Source organism: Ctenocephalides felis, unplaced genomic scaffold (assembly GCF_003426905.1).
Source record: "Ctenocephalides felis isolate EL2017-DRISC unplaced genomic scaffold, ASM342690v1 CF-g0.4_SCAFFOLD_03573, whole genome shotgun sequence".
Taxonomy (NCBI): Eukaryota; Metazoa; Arthropoda; class Insecta; order Siphonaptera; family Pulicidae; genus Ctenocephalides; species Ctenocephalides felis.
Genome location: NW_020539727.1, coordinates 9255544 through 9277266, shown reverse-complemented (window position 1 = coordinate 9277266; position 21723 = coordinate 9255544). Strand labels below are relative to the sequence as shown.

At 30.0% G+C, this 21723-nt stretch overlaps 1 protein-coding gene across 1 annotated transcript in view; it reads left to right on the top strand.

The window, feature by feature from the left end:
- Nucleotides 1-662: 662 nt before the first annotated feature.
- The window catches only part of LOC113389480 (multidrug resistance-associated protein 4-like), a 35745-nt gene continuing 14684 nt past the window's right edge, over nt 663-21723 (top strand). Inside the window, exons 1-10 of the mRNA XM_026626508.1 lie at nt 663-881; nt 10639-10884; nt 14583-14787; nt 14869-15097; nt 16805-16961; nt 18042-18165; nt 18629-18754; nt 18905-19288; nt 19504-19668; nt 21254-21375. Of these exons, the coding sequence (XP_026482293.1) occupies nt 808-881; nt 10639-10884; nt 14583-14787; nt 14869-15097; nt 16805-16961; nt 18042-18165; nt 18629-18754; nt 18905-19288; nt 19504-19668; nt 21254-21375 (1832 nt within the window). The 5' untranslated portion in view covers nt 663-807. The remainder of the gene's footprint in view (nt 882-10638; nt 10885-14582; nt 14788-14868; nt 15098-16804; nt 16962-18041; nt 18166-18628; nt 18755-18904; nt 19289-19503; nt 19669-21253; nt 21376-21723) is intronic.

The following is a 21723-nucleotide window of genomic DNA, read 5'->3' as shown; positions in this document are numbered from 1 at the left end:
ATATACATTATTTTTTAAAACTTATGCATGCCGCATTTTGGTTTACTTTACTAAATTAACAATACAAAAAAATATTCTTACTTATTAAAAAATGATTTAGAATTTTGTTTTATGTGTCAACAATTCATCTTTTTGGCATTGGATATGGAATATTTAGTTAGTTGATCTGATATTGCAGAATGCACATATGAACTAGATTTTATAAACAAATTCACCTAAGATTTAAACTGAAACAATAATGTTTATTAAATTATTAGTAAGAAAAATGTAATTTAGAAATTATAATTGCCAAAAAGCAAACTAATATATCGTGCGAGATTATAAAAATTATAGACTAAATTATTGAAGCAATTGGTAAAATCAAGTATTTTATCGCAGATTCTATATCATTTTTTCTGAATTTCTTATGCTGCTTATGCTAAGACCCTAATTGAATCACAAAGGCAGGACATCAAATAGGATATTAAAAAAGTATAGGATAGGATATTAAAAAATCTGGAGCTTTTGAATTGTAGACGTGGGTACAAGACAACGTCTGTCGGGTCATCTAGTATATATATTTACTTACATAACTATTACATAATAAATTTACACGCATCATGAATTATTGATCTGTCAACTCTAATTTATATTTCGATTACTATTTGCAGATATCTCTCCGATGACATCAATTATTTTAACCGATTGACCTGATGTTGGAACAATCGATCAAATGACATCGACACATATTGGATAGCGATAAATAATCAATAATAAAATAGTTTGATACAAATTGACTTCGGAAGAAGAAGGTAGAGGATTGTCAAAATGGAGGCGCACAAGGCAGAGTTGAGGGAGAGCCCAAAAGTCAAAGCGAATTGCTTTTCTTTGATATTTTTCTGGTAAGTAAAATGATAATAGTAAACTATCAAATAACTAGTTGGTATTGGTATTTTGCCTTGAGGCAAAAGGTACATGAACTTCCCGATATATGTAATTAATCGACTTAATCAATGATAAATAAATTAATTTATTAGTAAATGAAAGTATTCCGAGTGGATTTATAACACTTAATTGAAAATGAACAAACACGTTAACTCGGAGGATTTTCTAGAAGCAAATTTTCAAAAATCTTAGTAATTGAACCAGTTTCCGTAGGACTTTAATGGTTTAGTACGTTCATTAAGACCAAGTACTCTATCGTTATACCAAGTAAATCGTCTAATGTTAATTTCAACCAACGTCAAAAAAACTACTCATTTTTTCAAATTTTGATATTTTTTTTAAATTAAACTACATGTCGTAAGGCCGTAATATTTCAATAAGTTGTATAAGACCATAATATATATCATCAAAAAAAGTTCCATAAAAATCGGCTTGATTTTTTTTTAACAGTTAATTACAAGAAAACGACTCATTAGATTTTCCCCTAAAACTAATCAGTATCATTCCCAACTAATATCTTTCGAAGAGTTTTTGATTTTTTTAAATCGATACGGTAGTATGAGCTTAAATGTGGACGAAAAGCTTAACACTTTTTTTCCAAATTACAAAAAAACGGCTCGGCCGATCGTCGCACAAAACTGACAAATTATAGTCCTCTTTGAGATACATCAAATGTCTTTTAAATTTCTAAAATCGGTTCAGGCGTTCTTGAACAAACGTCGATGGAAAGTCTAATATTGACAAATGCCAAAAAAACGATATTAATTTTTGTAAACTTCGAAGAATTTTTAAAATGAAACGACTCGTCGTAGAGACGTAATATTTGAGTATGATCTATAAGACTGTGGTATCTACTGTAAAAAAAAATCATAAAAATCGTGAAAAAATTTTTTTAACACTTTATTACAAGAAAACGGCCCGGTCGATCTTTACCAAAAACTAATCAGTTTTCGATCACGATTCCCAACCAATATCTTTCGAACAGGCTAAAACTTGGACGAAATTTTTTTCACTTTTCTGCGATTTACAAAGAAACGGCTTGGCTGATTGTCGCGCTAGATAAACTCTAGTCCTCAATGTGATACATCGAATGGCTTTTAAATTTTTGAAATCGGTCCAGCCGTTTTTGGGAAAACGTCGATTTACGACAAAAAATCTGTTCACATACACATACACACACACACACGAACACACACATACTTTTTCCAAATTTGGTCTCATTCGATTCAGAATGGCTTGAAACGTCGAGAAAGCATAAAATTAGCGACTCGAATTTTTTGATGAAAACATAAACTTCTCCTCATAACATTAAACACATGCTTCAAAAAAACTGGGAAAAAATTATTAATTTTTTATCAGAAGTGTTTGTTTGTTTTCACATAAATTCTGCTCAAATGTTACAATTTGCTGCTCGTTTCCTAGATTTTTCATTACCAACAACGCACTTCAAATAATTATGCAAATCATATAACAATATAACGCATAAAATACCGCATTCATAAATATAAAATCGATATAAATTACCATTATAATAACAACTTTTATATTAATGAAATTCCTGTGATTACGTTTTGTTGTATATTAAATGTTTACTACAAGAAACACGTGTTAGGAACGTTTACTACTGTTTTGACAATTATTATTTTATTACTGTGACATTTAATTGTTCAGTTGTGGAGGTCGATGGAATTCCAATAAATTTATTCATGATCTGTTGTAGTAATCGGATCATTAAATACCTATAATTATTTTAATTCGATTAAACATTTACGTCATATGCACTTGTGAGAAATATTGTTTAGAACAACTTTCATACAAATAATGGATTTATCATACTTGCATCAGTTGCTAGCGATATCAGAGTAACAAGAAGATATTAATTAATATTAGAGGCTTAATACAAAATGACTTAAAATGATATGATAAAAAACCTATGACCAATTATTCTTAGTAAAAGACTGCAAACTTAAAAAGAGCATCAAAATTTTTCACCTAGTACCTACTACCTAGGTAGTAGGAACAAGGTGAAAAATTTTGATGTTCTAATCATGGTGAGATGAAACAAACAGAATAAGTATTTTTTTTAAATCTGATGACAATATTATTATTTTTAACAATTTACAAATTTTTAATGATCTAATGACTATTAGTGATCAAATTTTCCTTACTACCAAGTAGTAGGTACTAGGAGAAAAATTTTGATGTTCTAATCTTGATGAAATGAAACAAACAAAATAAATATTTGTTTTTAAAATCCGATGACAATATCATTATTTCTAACAATTTACAAATTTTTAATGATCTAATTAGTGATCTAATTTGCCTGACAACCAGGCAGTTGGTAGGAGGAGAAAAATTTTGACGTTCTAATCATGATGAGATAAAACAAATAAACAACAAAATAAGTATTTGTTTTTTGAAATCTGGCGACAATATAAATATTTTTAACACTTTACAAATTTTTGATTATCGAATGACTATTAGTGATCTAATTTTCCTGACTACCAGGTATAGCTATTAGGAAAAAAATGTTGATGTTCTAATCACGATGAAATGAAACAAACAAAATAAATATATGCTTTTTTAAATCTGATGACAGTATCATTATTTTTAATACTTTACAAATTTTCAATGATCTAATGACACCTAGAGATCTAATTTGACTGATCTACAGCACGACTATCTCAAATATGAATAAAAAATTAGGTGCATGTAATATTTTGTCTTATGGTGAATTGTAACTTCCCGAATTAATATTTATCAAAAATAACAAATATAGTTTAACTTTTATGTGAATTATTCGTCAACCTCTACCCATCAACCTCTTTAACTATTTATCTATTTACCTCTTCATCTGTCTACCTGCCTTTTTTCCCATTTGCCAATTTCACTGCCTGTTTACCTGTCTGTTAGTCTTCTGTGGACTATCGGATTACCTAGCTACTTGTCCACCTTTTGACCTGGCTCCTTGTCCACCAGTTTTCCTGACGACCTTGTCCATTAGTTTTCCTGGCTCCTTGTCTACCAGTTTTTCTGATCTCTTGTCGACCAGTTTTCCTGGCTCCTTGACCACCTGTTAACCTGGCTCCACCAGTTTTCCTGACAACTTGTCCTCCTTTTCACCTGGCTACTTATCTACCAGTTTTCCTGGCTCTTCACCTGGCTATTTGTCTACATTTTCACCTGGCTATTATTTCTCCTCTTTATCTGGCTACTTGTCCACCAGTTTTCCTGGCTCCTTGTCTACCTATTCACCAGGTTACTAATTCACCTGTTTACCCGGCTACTTGTCCACCTGTTCACCTATCTACGTATCTACTTGTTTACATATATGGTTATAAAACCGTTTGTCTACCTGTTTACCTGTATACCCATTCATCTCTCCACCTGTCTTCCTTGCTTTTTTGCCCATTTACCAAATTATCTATCTTTCCACCTGTTTATATTCACAAGTTAGTCTTCTGTTCACTTGCCTACCATTTTACCTGTTTTTTACATATCTGAGTATCCACTACATAATTATATGTCTATCTATTTACGACCTGCATGTATACCTTTATACCTATCTACTCATGTACCTCTCTACCTGTTTACCTGTCTTCTTGCCCACTTGTCAACTGCTCTACCTTTTTATCTATTTACCTGTCTGTTACTCTTCTGTTCACCTGTCTATCTGTTTACCTGGCTACCTGTCTACCTATTCACCTATCTACGTATCAACCTGTTTACATGTCTGTGTATCCATCCGTCTGTCTACCTGACTACATGATTATCTGTCCACCTATTCACAGTCTACATGTAGAGCTAGTTCACCTGTCTACCTGTCCACCTATTCACCTTGGTGATACGTCGAACCCCTCATCCTTGGTGATACGTCGTGATATTTTAAATTACCTCCACTCTTCTACCAAACATCACGTGTATTTTTATTTCGTAAAACTTTTTGAACGATTTTTTTCGAAAATTCGTTTTTTTTCATTTTCATGGAAAATATAGGTGATATCTTACTAGACATCTATCTCCCTCCCCGACGTGATTTTTTGTAATTTTTCGTCAAATCTCCCTTTTACTAAAAACCTCACCTGATTAATGGACGCCCTCTTATCTGTCTACCTGTCCACCTAGTCACCAGTCTATCTATCTACCTCTTTATTATCCTACCAGTTGATCTGTCTCTTTTTCTACTCCACTACCTAATTATCTGTTGATCTGTCTAACTGGCAATCTGACCACCTGTATAACTGTCCTCCTTGCCTACCTATTTTTCTACCTGCCTAACTAAAAACTTTTTGAAGTAAAGATATTCAAAACTTTTTAGTTTTGATTTTTTGCAGTGCTTAATAAATAAATTATCAGAAGTAAAACGTTAGTTCGTAACCAAAAATATTGTTCAAAACCTCGCAGAATATTATTGTATCACTTGATTTTCCTAATTATATAATTTGTATAAAAATCCCCTGTTTGATAATATACAAATTTAGTGAACAAAACATATTAAAGTTTGTTTATAAGTCATAAAACAATAAAATAATTATTCTCAGAAATTGTTATTCTACGTAATTAGCAAAAGATTTAAATCAAGTATATCACGACTAGACATTTACACTTGAGATGCATTATTTACTCCAACAGTGATGGTAAAATTCTGTTTTGAATTATAAATATAAATTTTGTTTGATTCCTTATTCAGTAATCGATTTTATCAAATATTATTTAAATTTTATATGATCTCTTTGTCTATTTGTATACATCTCTACTTTTCTACCTATCTACCTATCTACCTTTCCACCAGTTTACCTGCCTACTTGCCCACTTGCAAACTTCTCTACCTTTTCATATAAAGAAATGTTTTTTATAAAGTTAAATGTTTATTATTAGAAAAACATGAGCTGGTGCAAACTACTCATGGGTCCGATCCTAACTTTGCCCAGCTTGATATGAAGCAGTATTATATGAAATTTTCAATTGAAGTTATAGATCTGAAATATAATACCAAGTTGAAAATGATTTTTAAGGGCACAGTTAAAACGTATATACGCCATTGTCATTAGATATATGTATATCTTATATATAAAAATGGATCGCAAAATGTGTTGGTAAGCGCATAACTCAACAACGCCTGGACTAATTTGGCCAATTCTTTTTTTAAAATGTTCGTTGAGGTCCAAGGATGGTTGTTACGGCGAGAAAAAAACGAATAATTGCCGGGAAAACCCTAAAAACAGCCCTTTTCTTCTTTAATCGAGTAGGCAACGCAATTTATAAAAAAAACAATGATCTATGTCATGACATTTTGTGTAGTTTTTGATAATCTAATTTTGAATATATTTATATAAACATAGAAATATTTTTCTATTAATCAAGCTATATTGGCAGCCAAAAACATTGATGTAAATTTATTAAATTTCAAAATTCAAGAACAAATTACAGGCGAATCAGTTGATTCGGCAACTAACCAAGACGATCCACCGGAGTTTTTAAACTTTAAACTCGCTGGATTTGCTAGGATTGTCACCTCACAATCTTCAATTAAAGGTTGGATCGGCAATTATAATGTTGCGAAATATCGACCAACTATATTCAAAGGATAGTATAAAGCAGAAGATGTTCTCGCACCATGCATCCCAATGCGTTTCCAGTGCGTTTATGGTGTCATTAAGTGTTTGTGGTATTAATTTAGAAAACCCATATTTCTCACATGGAAAATTGTATGTTTTTGTTCCCGTATTGGAAAACGATCAAATCGTTTATCACAAAGCACTACAATGAAAATTGAACTGATTTTTGAATTATGATTTACATTATTAAAATTACTTACTTTTAAATGCTTATAGTGTTTTATTTAATTATTCTTAATTCACACCGAATTATTACCAGGGTGACGGTTCTGTTCAGGATAATTTTTTGCAAAGAATAGAAAAAAGGTAGGCACAAAACACCGCCACATTACAATTTTTTTTGACAGGACGGAGTCTGTCGGACCGGCTAGTATGTAATAAATATAACCTACATATAAACTAGAAGAGTGGTTGACCACTGGGTTGCCCCGAGGACAAAATACCTGGTATCCTAACCTAGGTCAAAATTTCTGATTGATATTAAAGAAATATTTCCAAAATATCTCATTTCAAATTTTTTTCTAAATATTACTATATTAAATGTGTCGCCAAAATCCATTATTTACTTAAATAGAATGATTTGCGATTTATGTGATTTATGTGTGCATGTTCCTGGTGCATTTAATTTTAAACGAATGCTCGGCATGAATTCTCAATCATTTTAAATAATATAAAAATTGCGATAAAGAACATGCGATTTTATTTTAATTCGAATTTTGTAATAAAAACTCAATGTCATATGATTTTTTATAAATTATTGTCACGATTAAGTGGAAAACACGTGGAGGAAATTATTTCAGAAATAGATTTTGCTTTTTAACTTGCCGTAGGGTGAGTTATAGTTTTCGCAAAAAAATCAAAAATGAAAATTTTTATATATTTTTACGGTTCAAAAGGTTCTGAACATTTTGGTATATCTTAGAGAAAATGAATGTATGTCCATTTCTGTTTTTAAAGTCTTTTTATACGGTTCAAACAAATTCCAAAATTTTCAGAAATTCATAAGAAAGTTATAACGATTGTTCTATATTATTTGCATGGTGTGACAATAATAATTCGTCTCGAATTGTGTTTACGATTTCATATATATAGCAAGAAGAGGTGTCAATAAAATTTACGCCGTCGTAAATTTTAAAACAATTATCATTGTCGAGCACGAAACAATATGATAACGAGAACAAACATATATATTATACGCAGATAGTTATATGATACTATATTATAATACGGGACAGGAGTTGGCAACAATTTTAGTCGAAAACTGCATCAAACTAGGTGTGTATGGCATCGTGCCTTAAGGTAAATTGCTGAAACTTCCCGTACCAGAATTCGAGGGAGAAAAATCAGTAAGCAATAACAATTTTTCTATGATTTACAAGAAATGTTTTAAACATTTTCAAATAGATAATTATAATCACTATATATTTTATCGTTCATAAAATATAAAGTGGCTATCTTATTGCTCAAAACACTTGAGAAAGTTTACATTAGCAAGAGGTGCCCAGTGAATCCATCTGAGGATGTATTTCTTACGGTTGAAGTAACGCATTTGAAATATAACCATTTACAAATTAAATTGTAAATTTAAAATTCATATTGGAAGTATAAAACTTTGTATATTTTTGAAAATTTTGAAATTTTTTTTTCGAAAAATTTTGAAATTTGCTTGAGTCATATAAGTAAACTTTAAAAATTAACGGTTGGTACGGAACTCAACAAAATTGTAACAAAAAAGAGTACCCATATTTAAAAACTTTATCAAATATCTGATAATTTGATGTGCATAAGTCTAATGTTCATTTTTGACCCCCATCAGATACCTATTTTTTTTTTCTTTGTATCTCCAAAACCGCTAGACCTGCCTCACCAAAAACTTGATCAATTATTCATTTCGTTATTAGAAGTAAAATGTTTTTTAAAGTAAATAAACAAAACTCAATCAAGCGGAGTTAGAATGAAGGACCTTATCTCATATTTCTAAAAATTATATAAACTGAATTGCAATGTTAAAATTACTTATTTCAAGTATGCAAGTGTAATTTAGAATTTTAGCTGGAATTAAAATAAATCCGAATCAATTTCGATATACAAAAAAAATTTTTTTTGAATAATATTGTCGCTCGCTTCTCTATATTATTGATTTGTGTCACATGACTGACTTTTTCATCACAACTACTTAAAAGGTCTAAAAATAACTATAAAGGTCCTATTAACTATTTGATTAGAATAAGGCGTTTATCTATACTATAAATTGAAGTATTTTTCGGCATTTTTTTAAATTTATTTTTGGTAAGGCAGGTCTAGCGATTTCGGAGATACAGAGGATATAACAATCAGATCTATTTACATACCTTATGAGTTATATGGCTAAATTACACATAATAATAAAATAATAATAATAACAATAATAGCCATAGAAAGAAATAAAAACACTACTAATAATTATAATAAATAAATAAATAAAAATGAATTAAAAATAAAGAAAAATAAATAAATAAAAAATAAAAGAAAAAAAACAAATTGTAGTAATTGCTCCAATAAGCAATTGACTATGAAAAACATTTTTTTTACGTTAATTCTATAGGCTGTTTTTTGTGTAGTAAATTGAAGTATGTGAACTTTTTTTGCTTATAAAATAAGGCATATTCAGTCCAAATAAAGTTCGTAGCATTTTTAATATTCAATGATGAAAATATGTTCAAACAAAATAAACTAAGCAAGTCGATAGAACCCAGATATACTCATATAAAAAGCCCAGATAAAAAAAATAAAACAAATATTTTCAGAGTTGTATTTTGATTATTACTCATTAATTAATGAGGTATAATTATTTACTTAACAAATAACATTTAGGAAAACTCGATTTTATAAAATACAACATTTAGAGGCTTCAAAAAATCGCTCTTTTTGAGGAATTTTTAGAGAAGAAAATAAATATTTAATTGAAACAATACTTTCAGGTTTTATTGTTATATATTTCAACATTCTTCTCAATTTTTTTCATTAAAATACAAGTAATAATATGCCGGGCATAAGCATTTTGCGCCACGCGCTCGTCAATTGGCAGGTTATAATTTCCATCCGAAAGAAAAAACCAAAACAAATGTATATTTTCAATAGTATAGATTTTAGTTAAATCTAAAAAATTCAGAAAAAAGTGAGAAATTCACCAATTTTTCGTGTTAGGGATAAATTCTTGGGTATTTTTGAAAGACATTTTTGCAAAAAAAAAGGATTTTTTAAAGCCTCTAAAGCAGACTCCCACTTAATTCAGTTTGTGAATTTTATGTTCACTGTATTTTTGATGTATGTAACTAAATGCTACAGAGAGGTAATAAAAAACAAAAAAATCCAAAAATTTATTCTTGACTAAATTCATAACTAATGTAAGTTGCTACGCTTGATTTTAATAAGTTTATAAACGAGACGAATGTAACAAACATCATGAATTGAAATGAGAATAGTTGTTTTCTAGACATAATATATTATTAGTATGATTAATTCCTATTTTTTTTTTTTGTAAAAATGTTTGCAACCCCTGTTTTTATTCGAATTTATATCGTGCATGCGATCAATTGTTGTGTTACTAAATATAGTTTAACTATTTCGTAAAACGCACACCGATGAATTATATATGAAAAATGTCTTCACACGCGAACTAATAAACTTTCATAAAATAGTATATTTGTTCGGGAAATCTTTTTAGTTATTTTTGTAAAATCATACTTATCGAAAGAAAATAATCTGAATAACTTTTGTACTTTAGATTAGTAGTGAAGCCCGTCACGTGGTTTACAGACTAGAAACGCGCACTGGCCTTAACCTCGGTCAGCTCGATATCAAGCAGTATTATATTGAATTTTCGCTTGACATTATAGATCGTAAATAAACTGGGCAATCTGCAAAATATATTCACGCCGACGCTAGTAGATATGACAAAGAAGTGGTTGACCGCTAGGTTGTCTTTTCAAAAAAAAATATTAGGTTAAGATATACCAGAACAAACTTAGCTGAAAAAACCCGTAGTACTGATAAAATAATAAAATGAAAATTATATACAAACAATAAAATTATTTTATCTTATAATTTTTTTCAGGTGGATGAAAGAAATTTTCACAACCGGAACAGCCCGAAGTTTGAAACAAGAAGACTTATATGCGCCTCTTAAGCGGGATGAATCGGAGGCTCTGGCAGATGAATTGGAGAAAAATTGGAACCGAGAATTGCAGATCAGTTTGAAGGAAAAAAGGAAACCTAGATTGATCAACGCCATCAAGAGCAGTTTCCTTAAAAGTTACTCCTTTTGGGGACTTATAGTGTTCATCGATTTTGCTTGCATTAGGTGAGTAAATAGTCTAATAAATTCTACAACTATTCCACATTAATAAATATGACTCATAGCACCCTCAACAAAATAAATTGTACTTAAGATGACAATTAATTCAGGTGACCTTAGGTGTAGTATTTTAATTGCCAACTATGTCGAGGTAAAACTAGGAACTTATGATATCCAATTCACTACTGCTTACAATTAAAAATTCTAGGAATCCTGCTAATTAACTAAATATGTAATTGGAATATGTACTGCAAAATGATATTCTCTCCTTACAAGATTCTAATGAGAAATCTAAGATGTAAGGTGGAAATGAAAATTATGGCAAAGGTCAAACTCTTCCTTATTTAGATAATAAAATTTTGTAGACAAAATTTGTATAAATTGAAAATAATATAAATGCATTTTTTTCACAATTTTTAAATTCAGAGAATAATTTTTGCAAGATAAAATACTAGTTTTTTATAGTTTAATAGTTATTTATCTGATGTCGGATTCTTCGACTTGTTTTCCAGTTACCAGAATATCGCAAAAACAAATTTTATGTAACAATTCGCGGATGTTATCCATTATTCATTAACATTTGAATTGTTGACAAGAAATTAATCACCGATAAACAATTAGGAAAATGAATTGTCGTCAATTTCCGCGTAAATAAAATGCATCACACAATGCACTAGATGCATTTATTATGTAATACGAAATTATAATTACAAACAAGTTTCAACAAAAAATACGTTTTGAACTGGCCATGTAGTCTGACAAACACTAATTCCGGGTTCGATATCAACCTGGAAGAGCTTGATATCAAGCGGTATTAAAAAAATTTATAAAGATTATCAAAAATTGTATTTTTCGAACATGTGAATTTCAAGCAAAATCCGATTGTGACCATTTTATATATTTTGATTTTTTTGTATAAAAAATATAAAGGGAATTTACTTCGGTTTCTGTTTTTAGTAAAACTATAATCAGAGGATATTCATTATTAATTTGGGAATAATTATAATTAGTACCCAGTGGCATTTTGCCTTAAGGCAAGTTGCAAAAGCTTTTGGATGCGTGAATAATCTACTTATCGTTTTTCAATAATAATTATGATTTTTCAATATTTAAAACTGTAGCAAAGTTTTCGTAAGTTTATTTTGAAAATCAGGTTTTTGCTTTTTAATAAAAACTAATAGAATTTCTGTAAGCATAATGAAATATCAAATGCAAAATATAGTATATAATACAACGATAAACTAGTGGTGTAAGGCATCGTGCCTTCAGGCAAATTGCTGAAACTTCCCGTACCAAATTAAAATTTTGAAAATCCGATTTTTTTAATTTTTTATTTATTAAATAAAAGATTTTTTTTCTTTTCCTAAAAATTATCCTTTCGTCAACACAAGCAGAAAGTTTTAATATCATTCAAATTTTAAAATAATTCAAATCAGATGCTTATTTCTCTCAAAAACTGCCATTTTATGTACATTTTGCTTCGTATCTCCGAAACAGCTTGACCTGCCTTTGCCAAGAACTAATCACCACTTCTTCCCTTCATTACGAATTAAATGTTGTTTGAATCATTCGAATCGGATGCTCCGTTCTTTCAAAAATTCGATTGCTATTTTCGGCACGCTTTGCTAAGTAACGCCTAAACGGCTGCAACTGCTTTTGCCAAAAACTACTCAGTACATCTCCCTATTAAAAGGAATCGAATATTTTTTGAACCATTCAAATCGGTTGATCGGAAAATAAATGAAAATGTATATTTTATATATCTGTTCCTATGTTCTATATAAAATTCCATGTTGCATAATAATGAGTTATTATGACAAATTATGATTAAATTATGTAATTAATCATTATTTTCTATGAACATTGCATACGTGGTTTTCTCGATCAGTCATTCAATTATATTTTGAACAAAACACGTTTTAACTATTAGTTAAATCATCGAAAGACCAGATAGTTAAGCAAGTGACATAACACTTTTATAATTTATATATATTTTTCCTGAAATTCTGAGTATTTTTAATTTTTTTTACAATATAATAATCTGCTCCTGAAAATTTAACAAGTCTATTCACTCACAATACCTTTCAGAATTGTCTAGTATGTATTTTACCAAACTTGTGCCTTTGTTGTTTATTATTTTGCCTATGTATATCTATATTATATTCACACATTTTCTTCAAAAATATTTACACAAAGGGGCATTCATTAATCATTAATCACGTGATCGATTTTTTAGGGATTTTTGAAAAAGATAAATAAACATTTTAAAGTTACTTCGTAATACAAATCTTGATTTAATGAAAAATGCCTGAATCAGAAGAATATTTTACCCTGTTCTTTGAAAATAAAAAAACAAATTAAACATTTGTGCCGTGTACCAAACATAAGTTTATTGATTAGAAATTATTTCTGTATTATTCGTTGTTTCTATAAATTTTTGAAGCTATTAAAATGGAAAATATTTTTAGGCAAGACAGATATTACATCTGTTCAAAGAATGAGATTATATCGCCAGCGAAAAAGTAAAAAAAATACAAGCAGTCAATGAATGTATGTTAATTTTAATTACATGCATTTCTTCGAGCATAATTATTACATGATGAGTCAAGTGGCGAAAACAATATTTGTTTAGGCGTTGTTTAACATAATCCACTGTGTGAACGAATATTATAGAAATTATTAATCAGCAATTACTTCATTTCTTTAATAAAGATTCAAGTCCTAAATGCTAATTACAATGACAAACCGATCATGTCATATTTGAAGTATGACTTTAATTACATTATTGTTTTTAAATATTATACATGTTTTAATGCTATTATAAATATATAATTTATAATTTATCTTTATATAAATGTGTATGATGGTTGACACTAATAAATGTGTGCATCACGAGTGTTACCATATTACTGATGAACATTATTCAAAATTGTTATATGATGTATTTATTTTCATTTAAATGCCATCTTGTACAGTAGTAAATAAGTTTTACTTCAATCGCGTGTGAACCTTTCGCGCATTCTTTTTTTTAAATTCGGGTAAAAAATAAATACACGTGATATCTTACTAGAACCCTCTCTCACCCAGGTGAATTTTTGTGAATTTTTGTGATTTTTTGTCTCCTACAAGACTCACGTGGTTAATGGACGCCCCCCAAATACCTCCAAATAAAATTCACAAACAAATCTCATTGCATTATACCAAATAATCCTTGAATTTTAGGTATTTTTGGACCACCCCCCCCTTCAAGATATTCAAAATTACCCTTCTCCCCCACCAAACAACACGTGTATTCTTAGTTGCGTGAAATTTTTCGAACAAAATGTAAAATTTTCTTGTATTACACTAAATTATCTAAAGCCAGGTGCACACGACGCCAGAATTTCTTGTAACATATTCTGTCAAACTTTTATCGTAAGGTGAGCGTAAGGTAAACTGTTATCGTAAGGAAACTATTTTGTTGGAATGGAAACATAAAACATATATGTATTAGAATAAATCCATGTGATGATCTCATCTTCTTTCTATAAGTATTAAATAAAATAATAATAAAATGTTAAAGTCATATTTTAAGTTTAAATACGCTCATCTTGCGATAAAAGCTTGACAAAAAATATGTTACAAAAAATACTGGCGTCGTGTGCACCGGGCTTAAGACGTTGATACAAAATCCATCTAAATCTAGTATCTTCTTCTGTTTCCAGGATACTGCAGCCGATATGCCTCAGATACTTAATATCATACTTCGATCCTCAAAGTGAAATGACTAAACAAGAAGCCTGGATTGCTGCAACCTGCGTGGTTCTCCTGAGCGTCATCCTGCTCTTCATTTACCATCACAGCACTTTGCAGCAGATGCAGATCGGGATGAGGTGCAGGGTTGCTTGCTGCTCCTTGGTTTACAGAAAAGTAAGGAAAACCCAGAAAAAATATTATTTTACCTTCAAACCGATTAGACAAAAAGGAACCTGTTTAATTGTCTTTTTCCAGCTACTAAGACTAAGCAGAGCCTCTCAATCCCATCGAGTATCAGCTGGTCATCTGGTGAACTTGATGTCGAACGATGTCCAACGTTTCGACATGGCATCCGAGTACCTTAATTTCATTTGGATCATGCCAATCCAGGGAATAATAATAGCTCATGTGATCTACAGATCTGTTGGAATTGCTATGTTTGCAGGAGTTTCTGCTATCGTGATACAGAGCGTTCCTTTACAAAGTGAGTAGAAAATAATAAATTATATAATAGTCAGCAAATACATTCAATCTACTGAAGTTTTTTTTTATTGTTGATATAATTTACACTTGTTCGATAGACATTTAGTGAATTTTATGAGTAATATTACAAAAAAGAAACTGTCTGCAAATAAATTGTTGAATACTTGGAAGAGTGCACAGTTGCATTCTCCCCTGGATTGAAAAATAATGGATATAAATTGACTTGGGATCCACTGTACATATTTTCTATTTTTGGTCATCATTATATTCATCAGTAAAAAACCAAGAATTTGTAAAAACATTTGACTTCAATTTAATATAAAATTTCAATGACATCATCTCTACCAGACATTTGAAATTATCATAACAATAAAACTTACATAAATATGCAACTATACTTTTTTTGCTTTGAAGTCTGGGGACATAATCGTTTAAAAAAATTATGTTATGACAATTTGTACACATATTACAAAAAATGCATCTTCTCGGATGAGGTGCATTGTTTGTTTAATCACCTGTGTCTTTTGTGACAATGGATAAACAAAAACTAGTTCCAACTCGATTTGGATGCAATTAGACAAGGCGCCAACGACGCACTACCACCAAAAAGTATAATAATAGTGATGATATACAAACAAAAAAGAGTGCGCGTAAGGTTCACACGCGATTGAAGTAAAACTTAAAAAAGTAGCAAATTTAAGTTAAGTAAAAATATATACATCATATAACAATTTTGAATAATGTTTATTAGTAATATGGTAACACTCGTGATGCACTCATGCATTCGCTAGTGTCGACCATTATACACATTTATATAATGATAAATTATAAATTATATATGTATTTATAATAGCATTAAAAATATGTATGATATTTAAAAACAATAATGTGATTAAAGCAATACTTCAAATATGACATGATCGGTTTGTCATTGTAATTAGCATTTAGAAATTAACCTTCATTAGAGAAATGAAGTAATTACTGACTAGTAAATTCTATAATATTCGTTCACACAGTGTATTATGTTAAACAACGCCTAAAGAAATATTGTTTTCGCAACTTCACTCATCATGTAATAATTGTGTTTGAAGAACTTTATGTATTTAAAATTAACATACATTCATTGACTGATGGTATTTTTTTACTTTTGCGCTGGCGATATAATCTCATTCTTTTTTCCTTCTAATCAATAAACTTACGTTCAATACACGGCACAATTGTTTTATTATTTTCAAGAAACAGGGCAATATATTCTTCTGATTTATTTTTCATTAAATCACGATTTGTACTACGTATACAACGTTGATGCCGGTACGCATACAACGATAAATGTCTATTCACATGCACGACGACTAATCACAATCGACCCGTATAGAAATGATCTCATCGAAAGCGAATGACGAACTGTTCGGGCGTAACGGACTTCCGTTGCATTTGTACGGATTTACACCCTAGTCGCGCTAAAGAAGTTTCACTTCAACTAGTCCAGAGTTTGAAGCCAACTCGACCAGGTCGATATCAAGCAGTTTAATATGAAATTTTCTCTTGAGTTTACAGGTCTCAAATAAGATCAAGTAATCGTCTTTGTTGAAAGTATTAAAAGACACAACTAACTCAAATTATCTCAAATTAATTATTTCCACAAAAAATGTGTGAATTTTTTTTTAATAATCATATGTTATGTAATCCAATTGTTTTTTTATTCCAGGTTACCTCAGCAGATTGTCTGCCAATTTAAGATTAAAAATCGCCCACCGAACAGATGAGAGAGTAAGATTGATGAACGAACTCCTAAATGGTATCCAAGTGGTAAAAATGTATGCCTGGGAAGAGCCTTTTAGGAAATTGGTGGCAAAGGCCAGAAAGTAAGTAAAAATTATAGTTATCAAATTATGCTTGAAATATTAGTAAACTAGTGGTGTGTGGCATCGTGCCTTAAGGCAAATTGCTGGAACTTCCCGTACCGTAATGAAATATTCGAGAAATTTTAAACGTATTCAAATATATCATTACAAATACTGTAATTTTCATTATTTTTACTATCTTGTTATATCTGAGTAAATCAAATGTAAATCATAAATCAATTTATCTCCAGAACATTAACAATCGTCATTTCATTTCGAATTCAATTTAAAAAAAATAATTGCCCAAAATAATTACACGAAATTGGAAAATATAGTATAGTCACAGTCTAAACGCATTTGCAAATATTTCTGTGCGACATTTTCACTTATACTGTGCTTAGCTTAGCGGCGTTTTCACATTTTTCAATAGTTTTCATAAAATTGGAAAAGTACAGTCTAAACGCACTTGGGTAAACATTTGTACTAGAGTGACGCTTAGACTGTGCTTAGCCTGGGTAATTTTTTGAATCTTCAATCTAAAATTACAAATATATTTTATGGAAAATAAAAAAGATGTAATAATTTTTCATCCTCAGAAGCAATGGTTTTGTCCTACAAGCAGAAAGTTTTTAGATCATTCAAATTGGACGTTAGTTCACTCAAAAACTGCCATTTTTTGCACATTTAGCTCTGTATCTTCGAAATGGCGAGACCTGTCTTTGCCAAAAACTAATCACCTTTTCTCCCATTCATTACAAATTGAATGTTTTTTAGAGCATTCGAATCCGATACTCAGTTCTCTCAAAAACTCGATTTGAATTTTCTGCACCTGCCTTTGCTAAAAACTAATCAGCACATCTCCCTATCAATAGGAATAGAATGTTTTCTAAACCATTCAAATCGTTTGATCCGTGCGCCCGAAAACGTGGACAAAAAATTACATACAAAATACACACACACAAATACACACGCACATCCATTTTTTCTGAGGTATGCCAAAATGTTCAGACACCCCCAAAACGTCGAGAAATGCAAAAATTACACTACGGGAAGTTAAAAACAATATTACATATCTAAATAAATATTTTTATTTCTTTGCAGGTTAGAAATTATCATGGTCAGAAGATCAGCTTACTTGAGAGGAATCTCTTTGGCCATAAATGTTTTTACAGAAAGAACTACACTATTTTTGACTATTTTGGCATGTGTTTTATTGGGACAAGAGGTAATTAATAATCAAAACCATAAAAAAATAATATATTGCCATTAAAAACTAATTTTAGAGTTCACCAGTTCATAATACAACCATTTATAAACTTCACCAATAAATAAGTCATCAAGCTGGATAATTAACACTCTCCTGATAAAAAATGGAAATAAATGAATCATTATTTATGAGAATTTATTTAATAAGTAAATAGTTAAAATTATATGATTGTCAATAAAATATTGTGAATTTTTGTTGTTTTTTCAACATGCCCTTGTAGTATACGACGTCCCTTTTCGGTCGACTATTGTAAATTCATCAAATTTATTGAATGTCCTTCATTGGACAGATGTAAATGAAAGAGATAATAATAATAATAAAAAAGCTGGATAATATAATAATTTATAACTAATAATTACGTTTATTAATGATATAATTTGTGGACTCTAATATTTTTTTTACAATTCTATTATTTTTCCAGATACACGGTAACATTGTGTTCTCTTTGGCACAAATGTATAACATTCTGCAACTGACTATGGCTATTTTGTATCCAATGGGAATGACATTTGGAGGTGAAGCCTTGATCTCAGTTAAAAGATTACAGGTACAAATCTTATGGGATTCTTTTGTGACATTAATAACAGATATCCTAAAATCCTTAATTTTTTAAAATATAATACATAATTCCAAATAAATAAAATATAATTCCAAATAATCACAATTTTTGTTCTGAACTTTCTTTTCTTTTCTATAGGAGTTCCTAATGCTAGAAGAATGCACAGACAGCCGACCAGAATATTCAGAAAAAATCAAACCAGTCAACGGAAACTCTGATCTCCACAAAAACGGAGGATTCAAATCAGATTCCAAAGTTCACCAGATCGAAATGACCAGACCTTTATCCAGGAATATAACCGAAGAATCAGAAAACGTCACCGAATTGGATAAATTACTGGTGAAACCTCCTGAAGATACTGGAATCGATAGAGTGAATGCCAGTATTAAATCAGGAACTGTGATTTTGAAGAATTGCAAAGCCAGTTGGAAGGAAAGTTCTATAACTAATACCTTGAATTTGAATTTGAATTTGAGTAAAGGAGTTTATTGTGCTGTTGTTGGACCTGTTGGATCGGGAAAGGTAATAAAATAATAATGCCTTACAAAATTTACACTGCAATCACCTAAAAATTAATCAAGTGTAAAGAAAATAACTATTCTTATGTAAGCATTTAGGACTTCTTGGGGAGATTTTCTTTCCCCTTCTTTTTTTGGACAAGATCAGAATCCTATGTCTGTTTTCAGGTTTCTGGAAGGAATTTACGTGGATTGATAATTTTTTCTTATAATTTTCAGAGTTCTCTCCTACAACTCCTTTTGCGAGAATTGCCAGTAAAATCTGGAACCATGCAAGTAGAAGGTACAACTTCCTACAGTTCTCAAGAAGCTTGGCTTTTCCCAGGGACAGTCAAAAATAATATCTTATTTGGTCTGCCTTTTAACAAAGAAAGATATGACAAGGTAAATATAAGAAAATTATTTTTAAATCATATTCTATTACTCAAATTTTATATATTTAAAGTACCACTTGCTGCAATCATTATGGCACCACTTTTGGTTTCTTCATTAATTTAAATTTAGAAGTTTTTCATAAAATGCAAATATTTCCCTAGATTAAATAACTTGTTTTCACATATGGTGAGATTTAGTAAAATAAAGAATGTCTTGCATTTGCCTAAGATGAAATCTTCCATGAAATACAGCATTACAAGTTTATGTTTTCATAAAAAAATCCTATTCGCTAATTTTATGTTTTCTCGACGTTTCAAGCCATTCTGAATCGAATGAGACCAAATTTTGGAAAAGTATGTGTGTGTGTATGTGAACAGATTTTTTGCCGTAAACCGACGTTTTCTCAAAAACGACTGAGCCGATTTCAAAAATTTAAAAGTCATTCGAAGTATGTCTTTGAGGACTAGAGTTTATCAAAGTTGCGCGACGATCAGCCCAGCCGTTTCTTTGTAAATTGCGAAAAAATTAAAAAAAATTCGTCCATTTTTAGTCCGCAATTCTTAATCGATCTTGAAAATTCAAAGACCGTTCGAAAGATATTGGTTGGGAATCGTGCGTTTTTGGTAAAGGTCGGTCGGGCCGTTTTCTTGTAATAAAGTATTAAATAAAATTATTTCGACGATTTTTATTATTATTTTTTTGATGGTAGATAGCATAGTCTTATAGATCATACTGAAATATTACGGACCTACGACAAATCGTTTAACTTTAAAAATTTGTTAAAATTTGCAAAAATTAGTATCATTTTTGGGCATTTGTCAAAATTAGAACTTTCATCAAAATTTTCTCAAAAACGCCTGAAAATCGATTTCAGAAATTTAAAAGCCATTTGATGTATCTCGATGAGGACTATCGTTTGTCAGTTTTGTGCGGTGATCTGCCAAGTCGTTTCTTTTTAATTTGGAAAAACGTGTTGAACCCTTTGTCCACATTTAAGCTCATACTACCGAATCGATTTAAAAAAATCAAAAACTGTTCGAAATATATTAGTTGGGCATGATACTGATTAGTTTTAGGTAAAAATCTACCGAGCCGGTTTCTTGTAATTAACTGTTGAAAAAAAAATATAAGCTGATTTTTATGAAACTTTTTCTTAGCGATATATATCATGGTCTTATAGAACATACTGAAATATTACGGCCTTACGACAAGTAGTTTAATTTTAAAAATTTATCAAAGTTTGAGAAAATGAGTAGTTTTTTTGACGTTTGTTAAAATAAAAATTAGACTATTTACTTGGTATAACGATAGAGTACTTGGTCTTAATAAACATGCTAAACCATTAAAGTTCTATGGAAACTGGTTCAATTATAACAATTATTTATATTTGGAAATTTGTTTTTAGAAAATTCTCCAAGTTAACGTGTTTGTTCGTTTTCAATTATGTGTAATAAATCCACTCGAAATACTATTAATCACTCATAAATTAATTTATTTTTTATTGATTAAGTCGATTAATTACACATATCAGGAAATTCATGTAACTTGCCTCAAGGCAAAATACCAATACCAACTAATTTTATTAATATTTCAGGTGGTTTATGCATGTGGACTATCTGTAGACTTCAGACAATTTCCACAAGGTGAAGAAACCGTCGTTGGCGATAGAGGATCATCTTTAAGTGGAGGACAAAAGGCCAGAATTAATTTAGCAAGGTACATAAAAATTATAAATTCCAACAATCAATTGATATATGCCATCATAAGGATGAGAAAAAATTATTAAAAATAGGTACTTGTATTATAAAATTTGTTGAAGTAATACTATTGCTAGTTGCTCTTGGAGTCTATAAGAAGACAGTACAAATATATTAATAAAGTTTTCAAACCAATAAATCAAATTAAAAAAAAACTACAAATCTCTTCTTGATTCCATCTGGTAATTTATTTCATCAATCAATCAATAAACACCATTATAAGGATGACAAAAATTTATTAAAAATAGGTACTTGTATTATAAAATTTGTTGAAGTAATACTATTGCTAGTTGCTCTTGGAGTCTAT